The sequence below is a fragment of the Pseudopodoces humilis genome, chromosome 10 (genome assembly GCF_049639895.1).
Source record: "Pseudopodoces humilis isolate 2021_Gansu_Grassland_sample_001 chromosome 10, ASM4963989v1, whole genome shotgun sequence".
In the NCBI taxonomy this organism is placed as follows: Eukaryota; Metazoa; Chordata; class Aves; order Passeriformes; family Paridae; genus Pseudopodoces; species Pseudopodoces humilis.
In genome coordinates, this window is record NC_142209.1 from 2,993,172 (window position 1) to 3,011,139 (window position 17,968).

Consider the following 17,968-nt stretch of genomic DNA (forward strand, 5'->3'; position numbering starts at 1 on the left):
TTTGGTTTGTTTGTTTTTTAACATCTCTCCAACTCTTGCCAGCTTAATCCCGTGGGCTCGCCTCTAATCACAGGGAAGCATCCGAGCTTTGCTGTGCTGACTTCCACTGGAGTGAGGCTGAGGAGGGAGCCTAATCCTGGGTTTTTCTGCTGCTGTCTGCTGAGGGTGTGGGGTGCCCGGGCTGCATGGGCTGGGGGGGAGGACGGAGAACGCGGCGGGTTCAAGGACGCGCTCCCGCTTTAATGTGCGCAGACATGCTCCCGCTCACTCCCTGATTGGCAAGGTTAACTCAGAGAGGCTGCAGCTTTTTAAACTGATTTGATTAGACCCACTACTTTATCCCATTCCCTCCCCCACCGCTTGGCCCACCACCTCCTGATCCTTTTAACACAGCCCCTGGTCCAATAACCAGCCAGTCTGATTCTTTTCCTTTTTTTCCCCCTGCTCCCTTTTTCCAATTTTCCTGCTGGATTTTGACATTTTGTAAAATAGATTATGCAACCCTACAGGGAAGATCAGTAGGCAGTGTCTTGGTTTCAGGGCTGGGTTTTATTGGGACTGTTGAGAGGCTGGGATGTGCCTCCTCTTCCTCGATCTCCTGGGCTCTGCACCTTTCCCAGCTCTCGGTGCACCTGTGTGAATTCAGGGACGAGAGACTGGAGTCTCACATACCCCAGCCTGGAAGCTCATTGCCCTCCAATTCCTCTTTTCTCTGCTAAACCAGGTTTGGGGAGAATTACACACTCAGCCCAAAATGATTTGGCATCCCAGGTCCTGTTCCACTGTGGTATGACATGTTCACTGTCTTCAAAAAGAAAGATGGGCAGCATGGATAGGGAACTCCCATATCCCACAGCACTGAAATAATGGTGTATTTTGGTAGCAAATGTTACTAGTTGGGATTACTTTGGGAGGTGGGATCACCCATAGCTCCAGGCTGACTGAGAAGTGGGATGAGCTCCAAGGGGCCCTGAGAAGCTATTTTGGCATTAATGCCCTCAGCCCTTGGGGGACAGCAGGGTTGGAGTGAGCACCAGCCCAGCCTTCAAAGGCTTTATGGTCCTGTTGCCATCTTTAACCGATGTGCTTTAGTGTGTTGTGCACTGCCAATTTACAATCCTGGCCTCTGCTTGTGATATTGCCCTGTTTGTCTTATTAAATATCCCTGGGGAATGTGGAGTCTTATGTACAAAAGTGCCTCTTGACAATTCCCCCTGGTTCTCCTATAAATAAGTGAATAAAGCCTAAAAAATTACAGGCTTTCCCCAAACCTGAGGGTCTCAATTCATAGCAAAAAATCACTGGAGAGTGAGCAGCACTGCTGAATTTTTGGTAGTACCAGACTGGTCCAGGGAAAGCTGTGTCTCATCTCGTTTTCACTTTGCCTGTTTGTTCAGCAGACCTGATCTGAAGTGGTGTGGGCTGTTCAAGCAGCTCAGTGCTGACAGGGACCAAATCCAGTGACCAGGACCGACCCTATGGAGTCACCCTGGTGAAACAGCACAGAGTACAGACAATCCCCTACACACAAGGTATTAAATCTTGACATACTGCATTACTTAAGAGGTCTCAGGGAAAATTAAAACCCTTTTGACTGGGTTTTGCAATGCAGGGAAAATTTTAGTGACATTTAAAAGGTTTCTCTTGTGTTCCTCTAATGGGATAAATAAAAAAAGGCTTGTTTTAGGCCAGCAAATGGGGGGACAATCCAATTTCCCTGATTCCATCAAGACACTCTTAAAGCATTAGCTTGTGCAGTTTTAAAAAAACCCACAACAGACTGACCCCTCTGCCTGATGGCTTTGAAAAGTGTCCTGATGTGGAGGTATTTATCCTACACCACATGCTTCATCGAGGCACTCCAGCAGTGCTTGGAAATATACTCCTTTGTTATTAAACTATTTAGGAGGGCAGCATGCACAGCAGGAAACACAAACACCAGTTTATTATTTACTGCAGCCATCCACACCGGGGCTGTGCTCAGACTAATGCGTGATGGCGTGCTCTTTAAATTCGGTATTTGGAAGGGAAAAAGGGTGGCATTAACCAGGAACATTTCTGATGGAAGGCTGAAACCTAAGCCTGCCCTTAACTTTTATGTTTTTAAGCATGATTTGGGCTCAATATAAATAAAAGATTCCCCTGTGGAATGTTATATTTGCAGTTTGTTTCCATCAGTCAGAAAGATTAATGTATCAACACTTACTTGGGAGGGGGCTCTGGGGATTGATAATGGGAGATGTGGAGCCTTTCACCTCTAGGTCACTGGTTCAGCACTGCCCCACGTCGGCTGCCACCACCAGCACCTGCCATCTGCTCCAATGGGCCGGGCCCAGTTTTAGGCCCAGCTGGTCCCAGCGGGCTCCCAGGGCTGCTTTAGTAGGAAATGGGATGGAGCTGCTCAGCCCAGCCCCAGATGTGACGGCAGCTCGGCTCAGACCGAGCACCACCAGGGAACTTGACCTTCTGCCACGCTTGTACAACCCATGAATGGAGAACCTGTTATCCCTGCCCTGTGCAGAATAACTCATTCGAAGAGCAGGACACCCCTGAACATAAATCTGTCTGTTATAAAGTTGGCTGCGGTTTTCCCTGGTTGCCTCCAGTTCCTGCTGAATTTCATTAGGAACATCTCTATTATACAGCACAAGGAGAGAGCAAGTGCTGCCTCTAGACTTTGAAAGAGCCCTTTAAAGTGAAGATCAATTTTGCATCTCACTAAATATCTAATGACAGACCAAACTGCAAGTACTTAGTTCAGCTGTATTTTAATAGCACTGTGGCTCCATCGAGAAATCCCAGTTACTGATACAGTTTGATATCCTGAGGCAGTTTTCTCCAGACATTTTTCCTTTTCCTTTCTTTAGTAGTAGCACTTCATTAATAGCTGTTTGGAAACCTGACTGTCTGTGAATAAGCAGTACCAATAAACCTTTTCCCTCACTATTTATTCCTCCTTTATTCCACTGGGAAACAGCCCCAGTGATCACAGACTGAGTTTTCAGAGTCTGACATGTAGTTGTACTTGGTGGTGCGTGAGCAAATGAAAGAGCAGCTTCATGCCTTATAAAATAACAAATGGTAAATCAGCTACTAATACAATTCACAGAGGCTGCTAAAAGGCTGCTGGATGTCACAAAAACAGCAACCCTTGGAGGTGATGAGATGGGAGCTTCTTAAGTCAACACATGCAGTTGGCTTCTCCCTGGCAATGGTCCACTTCAGGGCAGGATCCAGGCTCTGATACCTTCCCCCCTCTGGCAGACGGCTGTGAGTGTGTGGAATGTCCTCTCTAATTCCAGATTAGCCACAAAGAGGAGTCATCATCCTTAAGAAACAGGCATGCATGGAAACGAAAGGCTGTCTGGAGGCTGCAGGGCACAGCACTATCCTCAGCTGCTTTGAGATGTCTGAGCAGGGTTCCCAGAACTAAAGGAGAAGAGAAAAAAATGTGCCTTTCATGCTGAGGGCTGTGTGGCACTGGAACTCAGCTTCCCTGCTAGCCCAGGCTTTCTCAAGCTTGGCTTAATAAAGTCCAGGTCTCATCTGATGAGTTCAGAGCATGTTTCAGAATGTCTCAAGGTGGAAAGTACTGATTTTGCATAGCAAGCTGAGGAAGGTTTATGGGACTAAAAGAGTCTCCATAGTCTTTATCCTCGCTGACTTGAAGGAGAAAAAGCTCCCTGGGCTGTTAGCAGCACCTCTGCACCCGCTGCAGCACATGGTGACCTGACTTTTATTGCAACTGTGCCTCTCTGACAGTGCTCCAGCTCTGCCACTGCATTCCTGGGCATTTCAGCTGAGCCTGCCTTTGCCCAAATCAAGGGAATCAAACCCATGGGTTTGGGACAGGTACTGCTTTAGCCCACACAGGGGTGGTTTCTCTGCTTTCTTCTGGATTTCTTTCTCTCTCTTGGTCGCTCAGTTGTTGGATTTAAATGTTTCTACAAAGAGGACATCTGGAAAGGCAGAGAGGCAGCTCTGAGCCATTATAGACAGTATTTAAAAGTGCAACATCTCTTTCATCATGCAGGGCTTTAGGTTCAAGCCTACAGAGGAAAAGGGGTTACTTCCAAAGCCCTGAATCCCTTTAAATAAATATCAGCCAGCATTTGCCCTGCAGTCAGCAAGGGCTGAGATGAACCAAGCAGTGGCAGCAATGCTCTCGGCTGACTCCACCATCTCCCATCCAGCCTGCTAAATTTAGCAGCCTAATCAACCTTCCTTCTGTCTCTTTATTCAGGTGGAGCAAGTGGCATGTTGACTTGCTGCTTGGTGCTGGATCTGGCCCTGCTCTGGAGTTTGCAGCCCCTGGGCAGTGCCCTGGGCAGCCATCTGTGGGGCAGCAGCATTGATGGGGCTGCCTCCTAATCTCCCTGCTCCCATCCACACGTGCTGTCCTGATATCCGACAGCCGGTCCCATGCGGGCATCGTGCCAGCAGTGACTTTACAGGCTTTGTGGCAGAGATTATTTAAAGGAGATTAACCCTTCTAAACCCCTTAGATTTTAATTATTTCTGTATGTATTTATAAAACCTCCAGTCTGCTAGTTCCAGGGCACAACTGCCCCAGTCCCCATCCTTAACCTGGATTTGTGAATATACAACGCACCCGTATTGCAGGACAGGGGCTGGACTGGACAGGGCTCCTTGGATTGATTTATTTATTTATTGCCATTCTGGAACAATTCACATCTGGAATGAAAATTAAACATTATGGTTTCAAATTGTAAAAAGAGCTAATAATTTGAACCACTTTAAAATACTATTAGGGCATTAATTGAATTGTTTGAGTCGATGAGGCATCTCTGGCTAATTATTTCAGTTAGGGCAGCTCTGTCATTAATGCCTCCCCACTGCCCGTGTTGTAAGCACAGAGATCCCCTGTTTCTCTGAAGACAGGACTATCTGTAAGGTTGATGTACTGGAAGCCAGGAGAGGGAAGGACTGTTTCATTCAGTCTCCTAGCAAGTTTATTATATGTATAATGACATTATGAAACCCTGTAGTCTAGAGAACTGTTGTGACTAGCAGGTATTGGTTGTAGAAGGGGGGAAAAAGGGTATGCACTTCCATCCTTTCATGCTTTCTCTCCTATTAGTCATGTTACTGCTGGACTAACTAGTTTGTTAGAGTTAAGGAGTGATGGAGGGAGCGTTTCCACTCTGCACATGAGCTGTAAAATGCAAATAAAACTAGAAATACCTTATTTCTTATTTCTTTACAGCACAACCTGGCTTGTCTTGGGTGATGCACACATTCAAAAGTACATAGAATCTTAGAACGGGTTGGAAGAGACCTTAAGGCCCATACAGATCCAACCCCCAGCTATGGGCAAGGACACCTCCCACCATCCCAGATTGCTCAGAGCCCCATCCAGCCCAGCCTTGAACACTTCCAGGGATGGGGCAGCCACAGCTTCTCTGGGAAAGCTGTGCCAGGGCCTCCCCACCCTCACAGTATACCTGCCTGTTTTGTAAATGCAAGCAATAAAAGGTGAGTGTTGGAAGCAAAAAACCCCACAGCATTATGGACCCCGGTGATCTGAGAAAAAAATAGGGTCATTTTGAATGAATTCCTTAAAATCAGATGATTTTTATTTATTCTTGTCTCCTAAACAAGGAAATGAACGCAGACAGTGCCAAGGAGCCCATAAATAAATTTTGTTCTTGGAGAATCTCTTTAATATGCACACAGTCCTGCTTCTGTGGTAGTGAACATTTGACCAGTAGCAATTAATTTCTTATCACAGTCTTTCTATGAGGTAAGAAAACATTAGTGTCTCCATTAGGAAGTGGAGAACGGGAGCAAATGACGTGCCCAGCTTCATTCCCCTGCCCCACAGCTTGCCAAGAGCTGCAGGAGGGAGAGGACATTGCAGGGATGCCTCTCCTGCTGCACAGCTCAGTGTTCCCTTCCAGGCAAGATCCATCCTCCTGATCAAATGATAGACTCAGAAAACGTTCAATATCTGTATATTTCAGGATAAGTATGATGAATTTTCAGCAGCTTACTGTGAAGCATACAGCATTCCCTGTATTGGCAGGTGGGGGAAAGAGAGAAGAAAAAATAATAAAGGTCCCTGCTATTAATCTCTTCTGAAAAAGAGGGTTTCTTACAGAAAATACCATGTGATCCCATGGCATGTCGATGTGTCCCAACGGTTAATAAATCTTTTTCTCATTCAAATAGGTAGGATCTCCAGCTGAAAGTGCTGGACCCTGCATCCAGCCCCGGGGAGGGGGGAGAAGGGGAGCAAAGGGTTAAATTTCGGGGCTGTAGAAGCAGATTGTGTTTTCCTTCTATGATGTGGGCTGACAAGACATCAGTATTCTATTCATCTGTTGGGAATTAGGCTGTTAATCCAATCAATGACTCTTGAGCTAGCTGCAGCCTGCCTCCCCACTGGGGAACAATCGGATCAGACGGGAGATTGTTTAAGAGCACAGAGCGGTCCCGGTGTCAGGTGGAATTTCCAAGCGTTCCCTAGTGAATTGGGGATGGGAAAGCTGTCTCAGCCCATTTATCCTGCCCCTTAAATAAGCAGGTATCTGCCTCAGCCATGCTAAAGTGATAAAGCAGTAGAGGAGCACTAACTTTTATGCAGGGAGGGGGCAGGGAAGCACCCTGAGAAGAGCGGTTTTAGCATCCTGCCCTTTGGAATATCATCCTGTCCACAGTTTGGGATGGCATTTGCGTGGTTTGTCGGGAGCTGGCTCAGCCACAGCGCCGTGCCACTTGTTACAGCTTGAGGCATTGACTTCTCCAAACACAGTTTTTGATCCCTGCAGCTTCCTGGCAGCTTTTCTATTGCACCAACACACTTGTTTGATGAGCAGCGAGATGCCTGGTGCTGAAAGTAACAGGCACTAGCAAATATTATTTGGATAACCTATAAATATGTCCAAATACACAGCTGGGCACGGAGTGCCAGCTGCAAAATGGGTTGAAAATGCTCAACAGCAAAACATCCCTGAGAGTTTCGGTGTTGCTGCGTGAGCTGCTGCGTGGGTTCAGAAGTCAGTTTGTTCTGCAATTAATGACAGCCATGTCTGCGGTGGGATATTGAGAGCCTGTATCTGTGCCAGCAGCACTACATGCTGATCATAGGAGATGTGATAAATCCCATTGAAATTGCACTTGGAAATTTAGGTACAGCACCAGTTAGAAACTAGGGCGATGAGGGATTAGCGTAACCCTGGCACACTGAACTCCTCGGGCTGGGGGCGTTTGGGAGCATTAGCAGATGCAGGCTTCAGGAGGGAGCCAGTGGTGCTTCCTGGGCATCCTCTTCTCTCTGAGCTTTCTTAGATCTGCTTTTAACAGCAGCTTTGTGAGCAGAGGCTTCTCCAAATTAGTGCTCCTAAATGAACCACGAGTATGAGCTCCAGCAGTGAATACAAGCAGGGAGGTCCCCAGACAGAAAAATCCCCAGCTCAGAGGCTTGGCTTTAAAGGGCTTCAACATCCCTCTTTCCTTGATCATAATTTTGAATCAAACAAAAGCTAATGCAATTTTCTTTGCCTTTCAGTAGCAGATTCTGCTGTAAGGGTTCATGCCATTAGAAATGTAATAATTGCTTCTCTATGCAGATCTAATTTATCAGTGAGGCACTTAGAAGATAGGCCAAATGATAGCCTGGCAGTAGGCTCTGGAGAAGGGCCCAAGAGGTGATGATAAAAATCTGTCTAGCACCTTCCATCCTCGGGGATATCTGCCTGGCACAGTGCAGGGAATGGTCAGAATGGGAGGAAGTGAGCAGAGGAGAGAGCTGAGAACTCTTGGAGAGGGACAGCTCGGTGAGAAAGGGATCCCTGCCAAACCTGCACACAGGGGAGGTGAGAGTTAATTGAGGAACCGAACTTAAGAGGATGCCCTGCACTTGTCAGCTTGGGTTATTTGCAATCCCTAAAAAACAGCTGTTCATGACCAGTTCGTGCTCTTTGGTTTTGCCTCTAGCAGAAGTTGCTCTCTATCCTTTGTCCCATGGTGTTGGTCCTTGGGGAGTGCCTGAGCTGCCTTGGAGCTGGAGCCAAGGATGCACACGGGGATGTCTCCTGCTGAATCATCTGGTGGAGTTCAGACTGGTTATATTAGCCCCCATTGCCTGGTTTTAGTATTGAAGGGTATGAGCATGTAAATTCTGGTGTGTTGAGCTGTAGCCTTACCCTCTGTCTTCTTGGAGAGAAAATTTCAGAGAGAAAAATATGACAATGAAGTTAATGTAAGTTGTTGGGAAGTTGAAGTCTAAAGTAGAAACAAATGAGAAATAAAACCCTTTATAAAAGTGGAGGGAAGTATTTTCTTGCTATTTTTCATCTCCGGGGCTTGAGTGAGTGTGTGTCGTGAGGCTGCAGAGATTTATATTACAGCTCCTAAGCACCAGTGCTTGTTCAGGGTCTGTATTATTCCAGCCCTTTTTATTCTCTCGCCTTCTAAAGATGTAGTGTAAATATTTATCTTCCCTCTTGCCCATCGTGCTGCCCAGGACCCAGTGCTGTTAAACACTCTTATCACCTCATCGTTCTTATCTCCTGCGATCCCTGCCAGCATTTGGAGTCTGTCAATGGGAACAAGCCGAGCACCTTAAAAGGTGCCACAAATGAGCAGAAAGCAGAGGTGATAGGGGGAAAAAAAGACCTGAAAATAAAGAGCACACGTGGTACCCCTCAAAGGGCAGGGCTAGTGTAGAGCTTTGCTGCTGTGCTTTTCACATGCACGGTGTCTGTGCTTGGGGAGGTGATTGAAGGCATCAAGGTGAGGTCTCGGTGTGAAGCAGCACTCTAGGAGGTGTGGGGTCCCCTACAGACCCTTGTGCTGGTGTGGAGGGTCCAGCCCCAGCTTCATCACCAATAGAGGGTCAGGCTGGACCAAAGCTCACCCAGGTAACCAGCATGGATTTGTTTATCCTCTTTCCTTCGCTGGTGCTAAAGAAAACAGGGGAGATGGAGGAAGAGGCTGTGTCTCCCTCCAGGCCACCCCACCACTGCACACAGCCTGGAGAGCGAATGAAGCAGCTCTGAGCTATCAGTGTTTATACAGCACTGCTTTTAAAACTGTCCCATGAAACCACGGTCAGACACTGGCCAGTCAAAGTCTACTTGAAATGGCAAAGCAGCAGCAATCGTGTTACAGAGTGCACAGCATCTCAGCAGGTTTAGCCAAGCCATTTCCTTGTCTCTGCCCTTCAGTCCAGAACTTGTGTGAGGTTAAGCAGGGAACAGGAATTGCCAAGGAATGAACATGGGATGGCAACACCGATATAATCCTATCACTTCTAAAACAGAATTCACGTGCAGCAGCCATAGAAGCACTTAGCAGATAAAACAGTTGGTCCATCTGCGCTCGGTCCATCTTCTCCCATTTCTCTTGCTTAAATTTCTCAGGAGCAGAACAAAATCCTGTTATCCAATAAGTTATCCACTGGTAGTTGGATTTTCATTGAGTGACATCTGTCACAGACCATGCATGTAGGAAGTACCAGTGATTTTGTAGCATCTTTGTTTAGATGGGTTTGGTAGACATGGACGTTTGGGTTTTCATCTCCCAGCTCAGCTGTCACCCTGACACGGACAGATGTGCCAGGAGGCTGGAGAAGCCACCAGGGATGGCACAATGGCATTAGGAGGCAAGAGGAAATCTTGGAATCAGATCTGTTGTTGGTCAGTAACATGTCTGGGACTGAGCACTTCTACATTTGAGTGGTCGTGGTCTTTCTTTCCTTCCTGGTCACTTTCTGTCTGCCTGTGTGGGTTCTGCCATTTCCACGAGCTCCTCCTTTTTACAGATGGAGAATTGCTGAAAGGGCTCTGGAACAAGGGCCTACCAGTGCCCTGTAAGCCTTTACAGAAGGTGTGTTGCTGCTCTCAACCTGGCTTGTCCCCTCTTTTATGTTGAAGTTTACCGAATCAGAGGAGATTTCTTCTTTTTAACCCGTGACAGTGACATTTTCCCAGCTGATACAGAGGCATGAAAGGGCACTCCTCAGAGGCATCCTGGCTCAGTGTTGGCCCAGAGCTGCCTACCTCCTCTTCCCCACTCACCAACATCAGCTTCTTTACTCAGCACCTTCTCTTTGGTCCATCTGCTGAGAGGATCCATCTGATCACTGCCAGCATCTCTGTGTTCCTTCCAGCTGCAGAGGATGCTCTGTTCCTGGCTGGTGCCAGTGGGCTGAGGACAGAGGCTTGTACCTGACCATTTATTGTTTGGGAATCATTCATCCCTACACAGACACAGCTCAGGAGAAAGACCTAAGATGCTCAAGAGGCCGCTGCTTTCTGTTGCACGTCAGGAAATATCCCTTGCATCAAGGCCAGCTACAATTCATCTTCACTCATCTGTACAGAGTGTTTGATTACAAAACAGACATTTCCAGTGCCTGACAGGCAATATTTGTCTCACATAATTCCCACAAAGGGAGCTGTAATCCTGACTTTCACAGCCCATCTTTGATTAGTCTCCAGGTGTGACCATTTTGCTCCAAAGCTCAGCGTTGCTGTACTGGAGCAGCCGGGTACATCAGGCTGCAATTAGCCACGGTGCTCCAAAAAGCCAAATCAAAGAGGGATTGAGATCAGCAGCTTCCCGAGGGCTTTCAAGGCCTTTAGTGAGTGACCACACTGGAGCTTTTTCCATTTACCTGGATTAAAATTTGTCACAGAGGAAAATAGAAGCAAACAGCACGGCATCTGAGAAGTGTAACAAATAGCATTTGACCATTGGGCAGGCTCAAAGCAGGGGGAAAATCCGCAGTGTAAATAAAGTGCAAACCATGTTTGCATAACATTGGATTAATAGTTCTTTTTAAAAACCACACTGGGATTAAAGAGAGGCATTTCCTATGCCAGGACCTGCGCTCCCTCCTTAGCCCAGCAGATGCCAGGAAGTACATCTAAGAGGAATAAAAAACCTTGTTATCCCCAGCCAGCTGCTGAAACAGCAGTGCTTTCTGCAGGCCCTTGGAAGAGGAACAAATGTCTGTAGGATTCCTGGAGCAGTCCTGTGTGTTTTAATAGGGAGTTCTGCAGCAAAGCATTCCCGTGGGAAGGGGTTTCTGCTGCACAGCTCCAGTCCCATTCACCTGTGGGTTTTGTTGGCTGCAGTCTTGGAGGTGGTGATGCAGAGGGGAGCTGGATTCCCATCCCCCAGCCCAGACATTTGACATCCTGCCTTTCCAATAACTCATTCAGAGCACTCCCACCTCTCCTTCCCCTGCCCTGCTCCGTATTTTGCTGAACTCAGTGCTGGCCCTGTCACTCCTCAGAGCAGGCATGTGCTTAAGGAGAGCTCAGGGGCACTGGCTCACATTGGTTACCTTATTAGTGTGGAATAATCAATGGATGCTGTCCATGATTCCCTCAGTTCTTTGGTTTGTGGTACCACCTAAAGACACCAATTTGCATTCCGCTCCCCTCAGTCTGGGCAGAAATAGGCTCCTGAAACGAGGTGTCTTCAAACAACGTAGTGACACTTGGAAAGAAAAATCTGACCCTCCCACCTCTTTGCTTGGAAAAGATATGAAGTGGCTATTTAGGCCTGTTACATCTGGCTTTTTTTCCCTGCTGCTGCCGTGGTTGTCGTGTTGGTGCAGTGTCCCAGAGTAAAGTATGGTGTCTCCCACCCCAAAACACAGGTCATTCCTAATTCCTCAGCTCACAGCTTAATGTCAAACAGAATAACACACTGGGAAAGCAGGAGACTTCCAGCTATGAGTGGAATTTCTACCTGTTTTCCTGTTCTTTTTCACCTGCTCCAGAATCTGTAGCAAACTGTAGAATTTGCACCTTAATCACAAAGATGATAGTAATTAAATCTTAAGTCTCCATAGACAGATGCAAATAAATTAAGGAGGCAAAGAACTGAATTAGAGGCTAATCCTGGTTGGGTTAGTGAAAGCAAAGGGGCCAGTAATTCTTTCCTTCTGTTATTTCACCTGTTCTGGTGGCAGGGTGAGGCTGTGTCAGGGTGAGCTACCTGGAATTGCAGTGCTGGATGTGAGGCATCAACTGTGGCAGAGCCCTGGGGAGGGGACACAGGAATCTGGGATGGGGACACACTTCCCAAAGCATTGCAGCTGATGCAGTGGCTTAAATGTTCTCTGAAACAGGGAGCTGCATGCCAACACCTACAAATCACACAGTTCGCTTTGCCCTTGCACTGCAGGTGTTTCACAAGGATGAGTTTGGCAACTTGCTCTCATCCCTGAGCACTGTGCCCTTTCCTGACTTGACAGAGCTTAACCTAGGTATTGGGGTAGACCTAAATTCTGAAGGCAGGGACCTAAGATGTATTTAGGTGGAAGGAACTGAGTTTTTTTCCCTGTGTGCTCCCTTGTGCTGAAGAGCACAGTGCACTGAGCTGTGTGAGCATCCCAGTGCTTTACCCTTCTCTCAAGTAGTTGGCCAAAGCTGGGTTTGCACTCAAACATCTTGCACTAAAGCATCAGGAGTAGTGAGACTCCCAGAGTGAGGCCATAGGACTGAAATCCTTCATTTTTATGTGCTGGAAGTGATAACGGTGTGAACTGAATTATACTCACGTCATGCCGTGGTCCACGCACTCTCACGGGTGGATAGATATTGATTATCCATCAATAGGGAGTCATGGTGGATGATGATTCAAATCACAGCTGTCAGGTAGCTGGGTGTCCTGGCTGTTTGTCTAGTCAATTAAATCATTGCTGTGATTCATTCCTATTTATTTAAAACTGGGATTTCTTTGTATTGCCACGATGTTACCTATACCTCTAAAAGCAAGTCTCTCTCTTTTTCAGGATGGGGAAGGGCAGACTGCACTCCATTATGGTAAGTTGCCTCTAAGCTTGGCTGTTCCTCCTTAGCAGCGTGGATTTGCAGCTGGGGTAAATGTTCTATACACAGAAAGCAAATTTCAGGAGAAAAATGAGCAAGGAAACTGGATTTGATTAACCAGTGGCTCCCTCCACTAGCAAATCCCAGCATGGCAGGGGTAGGAGCCTTGGGAGAAGCTTGCTGCCCTCCCTTCGTTCTCCTCTGCAAATGTCACTTTAAAGCCCTTCCTTTCCCCCCAGTTAATAATGCAGAGTTCCCCTGTGCACCTCTGTGTCTCCAGGATGTTGGTGTGCCACCTGCAGACCCTGGATAGGGGATGCCAAATCCCTTGGCCTTCAGGAAGGGTCTGTGCCTGTTTGAACAGGTCAGAGGAAGGGGACAAGCAAGGTGGCCTCCACCTTCATGTGTCCTGGTTTGATCACAGCTGAGAGAGCAGCAGCTTCTCTACTACCAAAATCAGCAGAGGCAAGTCACAGTTGGTGTCCCTCCTACAATTACAGGCTAATTAGATACGTGATTTAATTGAAAGATTGTTCTATCTCCAAATGAGAAAAGTAAGAGACTGAAGTGACGTGTGCGGTGCTGATGTGCAGGGAATAGGAAAAAAAAGTATCAATTTAATCTGGATCATAATCTTTTTCCCAAAATTAAGACATAGCCAGTTATTATCTTGTACTCTCTCTTGATGCCTGTCACTGTAATTAAGAGCATACTTGTCATTCTGAAGTGTTTGTGTCTTTCTCTCTCTTCTTGATCTCTCCACAAGGACATTAACAGGATGGCAAAATTGCTTTGCAAACATCAGTCCAAAGCACAGCATTTGGACCTGGAGCTGAACTCCCAGATTCCAGGGCCCCTGAACCGAGACTGTAGATACTAAAATGTGTCATTTCATTTCTCCCTGTGGGACCTTTCCTGTAGGATTCTCAATTTTTCAAATTCCTGTCACTGTGACTGGAATGGTGAATCTGTTGCTTAGCACAGCTTTGTCCGCAGATGGACACCACTTAAAATGCCACATTGCCTCTTTCTCTTCCTTAGCCATTCCACAGCTTGGGTTTTCTCTCTCCTGGGAAGATGCTTTCCCAACTCCAGGACTGAGGGGTGTACAGTAGATTATAATAGGTTGTGCAAAAACTTAGCACACGTGTAAGTTATCCAAGAGCACTTGCTTCAAGCAAGCCCAGTATGTGAAAGGAAAATTATGTGAAAGGAGAAGGTGGATGCATCACCTGAGTTTAATTTCCATGCAGGTGGATCCCTCTGGCTGGGGACTGAGGCAGGTTGTTCAACACAAGCAAACAAAACTGATACAATGAACATTATTTCAGAAATGGTTTCTCTGATCCACCCTGCCAGTTCAGATGTTTCAATAATGACAGTTTCCCAGAATTTTCTTCCCAAAAGTTTAAGTGTTGAAACTTTTTCTTCCCCCTGAATATTATCCCCTCTCTACTCCTTGTTTGTCATCTTTAGGAATCCTCTCTGAGTCACTGGCACATGGGCTTGGTGTTCCCATGGGTGCCCAGCTGTTCCTGGGGCACATCACTGCCCCCAGGACATCCTCATTCCCTTTCTTGCTGATCTGTCCATAAATCACCCCGAGGTTGGAAGCAGCTTCTCAAATGGGTGCCTGGGTTTGATTCAAGTGGCTGTTGGCCTAAAACTGGAGCTCACTGTCACTTCCCAGTCCCATTTCAGTCAGCACTTCACCATCAAGTTGTTAATTGCAGCAGAGAGGCAGGACAGCTCCTATGAACAGTTTCATGGAGTTCAGGGAAGGGTTAAATCCCATCAGCAAGGCAGCCCCTGCTTTTTAGGGTGTCTGCATCCCTTTTTATGAGCCAGCATGGCCTGACAGCTGTCCTTGTGGTGACAGCTCTCCTGATTACAGCCGGTGTCAAACCGCATCCTGCTGGGGGTTATAAATCCCGGCTCCTTCCGATCGCCGCTGACCCCGGCTTTAATCGGGGGTTAAGTGGAGGCCAGCGGCAGCACGGCCCGCCAGGACCCACGGCTGTGTGCACGCTGTCCCTGCTGAACAGCCCCTTCTCAGCTCCTCTCCATCCACCCACCCACTGGGAATACTGAAATCATCGCTGCTGCCTCTCCCAGAGGAAATCAAGGCTTCTCCGAGCAGTGCCGGCCACGTGGCCGCGGAGTGGGCAGGTTCTGTATCCTCCTGGGCGCTCCCGCTTCCCTGCAAAGCGCCATCTGTTCGGCTCTGTCTGCGCCCTGGCAGGGCAGTGGGAGGGGATGCTGCAGGGAAAATAAATAATAAAAAAAAATTCATCATCTGAACCCTGAGGATTAATGGAGTCGGGAGGCAAACTGCGCTGAATGGAAATTCATCTTCACCCGTGCCAGTGTCAGGGCTGCCGCTCTGGCCCTTGACAAATCGAGGGTCCCAGGGTGTGATAAATCCAGCAGCTGTGCTCGTCCCCAGGGATGTCCCCAGCCTGCTCAAGGACACAGCACCAGAGGAGTAAGCCACCTTTCCCTGTGGGGACCAGCTCCCCATCCCTAGAAGCTGCCACCATACCCTCTTTGGCACCTCTGGAAATCTATTTTCTTCAGAGGGACGTGCCCCACTTCAGCTCAGCCTCACCCACACCCCCACCTGCTTCCTCACCAACCTGTTTCCCCTTTTTGACCCCTTTTTTTATCTTTTCAATATAAACTCCAATCACACACTGAATTTATTTTAATGAGACATTACTGCTTATCCTTTTGGATCAGTAGAAGACTGCAGAGTAATGCAAAAGACACTTAATCACTAAAGGAGTCAGTCGGTTGCTTTATAAAAACACCCAAAATATGAATAAAACCAATTGCTACCAACGCAAGAGGAAGCTGCCAGCTTCATGGCCTTGTAAAGCAGGTTTTGGCTTCACTAGGGTCTGAGTTGCAGAGGCTGAAGGGAAAATCCAGGATCTGGGACTTCTGCCGCTGTCAGCCAAGTCCAGCATTAAGAGTTTTCCTGATTTTCCTGGCTCTATTTTTTAGCATCCTTAGGTAAGACATCCTAGGACTGAGAAGAGCTCAGGTCAAACCTGACTCTATCTTGGCAGAGGAAATGAGGCATGCAAAAACAGTTCCTAGTAGAGGTGTGAGGAATAAAATGTGTGCCCTGTCCAGGCCATGGGCACAGTCACCTGGAGCTGGTGCTGGAGGAAGTGGTGGCCAGCAGCTATAAACCATCTGAATTTTGTCCAAAGAGAAGCAATGGACAAAAGTCAGGAGCACTGAAGCTGTAGTGCCTGGGATGTGCTGCCTGCTCCCTGGGAGATTCAGGGGGCAGGTGAGGGGCAAAGGCTCACAGATCCATCATAGATGGTGAACACATTACAAATCCCAGGTACAAAAGCAGGCAGGGAATGCTTTCCCAGGTGGCGTTTTGGGAGTCCCTGCAGTGCTGCAGTAGCACTCTGGGGCCCTTCCCAGGGTCAGTCTCCAGTCCTGGACGTGAAGAAACCTTAGCCAAGCTGTTTCCAGGCTCCCTCTGTGTCCCAGGTCCCTCTGTGTCCCTGCAGATCCCTCCCAGCGCCTCTGACTGGGCTGCGGGCTCTGGTTGCACCAGTGGCACCCCCTCAGGACTTCTGGCTTTGCATTGCTGTCACTCTGTCTTTTCTCCTTCCTTGGCACTATTAAATCCAAAGCGATCCGGTGTGTCCCGAGCGCTGTCCCAGCGATGCTGCCTCGGGCCAGCGACAGCCACCGCTCCAAACCCGCCCGTCACCGCCTCCTGGGGCCAGCATCGCCACACTAACCCTTCCCTTTCTCCCCCACAGCTGCCACCTGCGAGTTTTTGGACATCGTGGAGCTGCTGCTGCAGTCGGGAGCCGACCCCAGGCTGCGGGACCAGGAGGGCTGCCTGCCCGAGGAGGTGACGGACTCCAAAGCCATCACTTCGGCTCTGCAGCAGCACGGCACCGGCGAGCCCTGAGTCCCCGGGGCACAGAGAGGCTCTGCAATAACACCTCTATCCCCCTCCCCTCCCTGCTGCCCTCCCCAAACACCCCGGGGCTTCGAGGGGACCTTTCAAAGCACAGGGTCTGGTTGGGCTCTCCAGCACGAGGGCCAAGCGCAACCCTGAGCAGGATGGCATCAGAGTTTGGCGTGCTCTGACGTTTATCAGTATTTGGCGGGGAGGGGGAGAGGGGAGAGGGCCTGGAAGAGGCGCCAGGTATTATTTTAAGGTTTCAAACATGAGTACTGTATGGGCTGTCTCACCAGAGCAGCATGGGCTGACCAGTCAGCTCCTCCATGGGGATGCAGGGCCAGGTGAGATGCTCATCTCTCCCATTCAGGTTGAATTTTGGTTGGGTTGGTTTTTTTTTCCCCCCCCTGGGTCCAAACAAATAATATAAATAAAAGCACAGTGTTGGGATTGAGCCTCAGTGTGTTTGTTTGAGTTTTGGGGTTTTTGGGGGTTTTTTTGCAGGGGGTGATTTGGAAGCCATGAGAATGGGAGGCAGCTCAGTGCAGCCATAAGGCTTGGGAAGTTCTGCTTGAGCTCTTGTCCTGGGGAGGGAGAGCTGCAAAGACAGCAGGGTCATACAGGTGTCTGTCTGTCCCTCTGCTTCTCACACAACACGTGCTGCTAATCGGCCTCTCCAAGCTGACAGGACTTTTACCTCTTTGCTGAATCAAATGGCTTTAAACCCCACCTCTGTCAGCGGCTCCAGGGCCTCCCGCTGTGTGTCCATCCCTGGAGCGGCTCCTTCAGGGCTCAGCTGAGCACAGATAAACCTGCACCCACCCTGTCACCCCTCTGGGTCTGGCTCAGACACTTCATGATCTTCTCAGCTGGCCAAGTACCCAGAAAGGGGGGAAAAATGTGCCTCGTGGCCATCCATGCCCGAGTGCTGGAGTGATGTGGGATGATCATGGGGGTTTAATGTTTCCTTTTCAGCATCCCAGCTGTGCCCACGGGAGCTGCCAGGGGTGGGTTTGTGCCGTGGGATAGCTCCAAGCTGCAAGGGAGGCTGCTGCTCTGGGTGGCCAGAGGAGACTGTGGCTGCCCTGCAGGATATTGCCACGAGTTTGCTTTTCCCAGATGAGATTTACAGCCTGGGGGGAGCAGAGGAAATCTCCATGGCTGTGACAGGAAGCTGCTTGCCATCAGGTTCTGCAGCACATCCAGCCTCAGGAGA

The 17,968-nt window shown here is 48.5% G+C and overlaps 1 protein-coding gene across 1 annotated transcript in view; it reads left to right on the forward strand.

The window, feature by feature from the left end:
• ACBD6 (acyl-CoA binding domain containing 6) overlaps positions 1-17,206 on the forward strand; it is an 81,676-nt gene extending 64,470 nt beyond the window's left edge. The window contains exons 7-8 of the mRNA XM_005528695.2: positions 12,776-12,806; positions 16,604-17,206. Coding sequence (XP_005528752.2) covers positions 12,776-12,806; positions 16,604-16,758 — 186 coding nt within the window. The 3' untranslated portion in view covers positions 16,759-17,206. The remainder of the gene's footprint in view (positions 1-12,775; positions 12,807-16,603) is intronic.
• The last annotated feature ends 762 nt before the right edge of the window (positions 17,207-17,968 follow it).